At 46.8% G+C, this 3,850-nt stretch overlaps 1 protein-coding gene across 1 annotated transcript; it reads right to left on the bottom strand.

Moving 5' to 3' along the window:
• Positions 1-1,449: 1,449 nt before the first annotated feature.
• LOC104534350 (uncharacterized oxidoreductase C663.09c-like) lies at positions 1,450-3,582 on the bottom strand (the record flags this gene model as incomplete). Its single annotated transcript, XM_010181948.1, has 5 exons — positions 1,450-1,647; positions 1,840-1,950; positions 2,600-2,755; positions 3,035-3,222; positions 3,531-3,582. Coding segments are annotated over 5 exons (621 nt in total), but the record flags the coding sequence as incomplete, so codon positions are not given.
• Positions 3,583-3,850: the final 268 nt, after the last annotated feature.

The raw sequence follows: 3,850 nt of genomic DNA, 5'->3' as shown, positions 1-3,850 counted from the left end.
AGACTGCGGTGCCCTCACAGCGGAGAGGGCGGGCAGCAGCAACGCCCCGGGTTGTGGCCTCCTGGAGCATCCCGAGGAGAGAAGCACTTGCCAGGCTTTGCAAAGAGGCCATCTCTGTCCCTGCACCCGTCTCTTATCTCCTGCTCCCCACCCCTCTGAATCACGGAGCAGGGATTGTTTCCATCTGTGCTCCTCACATGATGAGGTACAGGCTCCTTTTCCCCACCCAGCATTCAATTCAGCCTAAATGGATCAACCAGTTCAAACTGAACTGCCCCGTACCCCTCAGGCTTGTGCTGTCACCCCTAGGGAAAGGCAATGGCTTTCAGCTGGGGTGAAAGCACTGCATTTTGTCACAGCAGCACCTCAGTTGTTAGTTACAGAAAGACTTTCTAGCCCTTTATATCATGGCAGGCAGGTAGACACCTCTCTCTTACACCCCCTCAGCTGCATCCAAGGGCAGGCCTGTGCTGCTGTCCAGGACCAGCCACGCCTGTCTCACCACTTACCTGGCTGCTGTTTGTCTTTAACTTGGTACAGGAACCACCACCTTGGCGCAGCATGAAAGTGCCTAATCAGCTGGCATGAGGGAGCGATGGTGAAGCCAATCCCAGACTTCAAAGAAGTTTCTGCTTTTATCCCTACCTCAGCCGGAACACAGAGATCCATTTCACCAGCTGCTTTAGGTATTTCAGACCAGAACAAGGGTCTGCCTCAGTTTCAGGTACACCCCACCACGTTAAACCTATCTAGCCCGAAGGAGGCAACAGTAGCTTGAGTGTTTTCCTGCAAGGTAAAGTACAGTTCTCTGGGCAGGGGAGAGAAACCTACAAAGACAAACCTATGTACAGATAAATTAACTGAAGTAGTTTAGTAAACAGACTATTTGTTTAAACAAGACTTTATTGAAGACAGTTTAGAAGTTTATGTACAAAACAACATTCCCACCCCCATATCAGGATGTTAGTCACTCACTGGGAACAAAGCAAGTGCCTGGTGTGTGCTGGCAACCGGGGGATGCTCAGAGGTTGCAGAGGAATTTATAGAAGTACCAAATTCACATAGATTAGAGCTGGGCAATATCAGCCTTGGCTCAGCTAGAACTGAAGGACCTTTTTCAGAGACATGGTCTCCAGCAGACTGAACACACTGGGATCTGGCAGCCTGCACTGGCCTTACTCTGAGATCAGGTCATTTACCTCTACAGAGAGCAAGAGGCTTACTCTGGGTTTGGAAGTGAAGAGGAAGCAGCCCCTGGAGTTACCTTGCAGCTTTTAATCTATTTTCGATGGTTCCAGGAGATACCCATCACTAAGAGCACAGCAGTATTTGCAGGAAGCATTAGAACAGAGCAGTAGTAATACAAAGTAAAAAAAAAGTCAGCCACCTCACTTTCCAAATACACCTAGAGAGAGGCTGGATATCAGACTGGCTATTTCAACTAGCGTGTAAGAAAATCCTAGAGACACAGACATTAGTGGCACACGTTAGACAAGTGACTGACACGCTGTTTCTGTAGCAGAGTGTGCTCTTCTACCACGGTAGAGTTTCCCCTTGCCAGTCCAGGAAGGAACCATTTTCTTTTTCACCAAGACGATCCAGAACAGAGAGAATACCTGGGATAGCCTCTTGCACCTGCATGGGAGCCTAAAGCAAACCAAGCTTAGATTAGTACTGAGAATATACAATGGAAGAGAATGAATGCATTAAGAAGTTACTAGAATTGAGTGGGATGTATTTCCATGTTTCACAGTGTACATCTACTGTACAGTGTGTTCTTGCTCAAGGGCTGGGACAACAAGGCAGTCTTACTTTTACATTTCTAGAGAAGTCACTTACCATGTTTCCACCCATGTCTGTCTGAAGCCAGCCTGGATGTAAAGAAATGCAGAGAATTCCATCCGATTTCAAGTCTGCAGCAAGACACCTGGTGATCATGTTCAGTGCAGTCTGCAAGAGCGGAAACCAGCTATTAGTGTGCTCGTTTTACAAAGCCAAGCTAATGAGCAACTCCCTTCCACTGCGCTGTCTCCTAACGAATGAAGGGGCAATAACAACATCACAGTAACTTATCCAGACTCAGTGGGCACCTCATTCTCTGAGATATCTCCTAGGAGAAGCATTGTGAAAGCTCTATCGCCATAAGCTTACTGCCCAAAGATGAAACTAAGTTATGGTGGGAGATGAAGTAGCATTTGAAACTCCTAAGGAGCTGTGGGGAAAATAATATTGACATAAGGACTCTGTTTTTCTGCACTAATCACTACACAAACATTCTGGTTTTTACTTCTGAACAGGGAAAACAAGCATATTAACAGCTTATGAGTAGGTGGTGTAGGAGAAACTGTATGTCTAATCTTGACTACTCATACAAACTCAATCTCTGGACATGACAAAGCCAAAAAAATCCACCTCTCACTAACTAGCATTACCAGGTACTGGTCAGCACACCTTTTGTTGAGTTTTATGCTTGCTATTTTGCTTGGACTGGAGAGGAACACAGCCAATGGGACACACACTTGATGGCATCAGTTAAGCTGGTCTTTAACTCACAGGCCTGCCCTCACCCAGTGAGCACAGCCCAGGGAAGCCTACAAACCTTCGCTATCCTGTAGGGATAGACCTTGAGGAACATCTCATTTGCCTGGACAAGTTGCATGGAGGCAGCAAGAGAGGACATGTTGATAATAGCAGCTCTATGGCAGCCCATTCCTGTGCTGAGCTGGGCTGCCTTCCTCAGAAGGGGTAGAAACGCCTGTGAAAACAAGAGTTTGATTTGGTCAGCTTGCAAGCTGGACTCTCAGGTTCTGCTCTATGAAGAATTGCAGTACAGCACTATGCCACCAGCACAGAACAGTGATGGCTCCCCAAGCAAGCTGACCATAGGCAAACTTTCCCATATCAAACACCCTCAGTCTCTGCTGCCCACCTCCTAGCCCACCAAGGTGACAAGCACTTGGGTTACATGCCTAGCTCACTAGTGGAAAAGCCTCTTATGGTACCATAGATAAAGCATTTTCCTCCCAGTTCTTACCTTGGTGACCATCAGCTGGGCAACTGTATTGGTTTCATAAGTGGTGAGCATTGTCTCTGCTGTGACTTCTTCCAAGGAAGCAAGCACATTGATGCCAGCGTTGTTAATGAGGCAGTTCAGACCTTTGTCTCCCACAATTTCTTCCACTTCCTTGACTACTTTCTTGATGCTGTTTTCACAGACCACATCTGCACAGAGGAGCCAAGAATAAGCCACAGTGAGCTGCGGGGTTCAAATGCCCTCTGTCCCTATACGACACATGCTAAACCAAAGCTACTGCATCAGCCTGAATGGGGACAGTTGCTTAGCTCACAGAGATTACAATGCACACAAGCCCTCACATACATTATGTTTCCCCAGTGTTATCTCGAGATGAAAGTGATCCTTTTCAGCTGCTGGAGGTCACATACAGCTACTGATCACCCAAGAGAGCAGTTTCTTCAGACTCACTCACCTGACTTGGTTGAACATACTTGTGTAGAGGCCCTTTACTCACCCAGTTGGAGGAGCTTGATATTGCTGTATTCCTTGCTAAGCTGCTGGAGTTCCTAAGACGAAGAAATTATTTGTGTTATCTTTATATATACATATTACTTATATTACTGCCTATTACACAGAACAGTTTGAGAGCTGCACCTCCAGAACTGTAACTGCCATTTCTTTCCAGATTTGGGCAGAAGGCAGCGACACCACTTTGTTTTCCAACCTGCTGAGCAGATTTCCTGACAGCAAGATCAGCAGCCCAAGAACCTGGGCTCTTCAAGATACCAGCACGCCAGATCACAGAGTTAGTTCTCCATGTGTACAGCTTGAGGT

This window comes from Mesitornis unicolor, unplaced genomic scaffold (genome assembly GCF_000695765.1).
Source record: "Mesitornis unicolor isolate BGI_N332 unplaced genomic scaffold, ASM69576v1 scaffold26183, whole genome shotgun sequence".
NCBI lineage: Eukaryota > Metazoa > Chordata > Aves > Mesitornithiformes > Mesitornithidae > Mesitornis > Mesitornis unicolor.
This window is presented reverse-complemented; position numbering and strand designations above follow the sequence as displayed.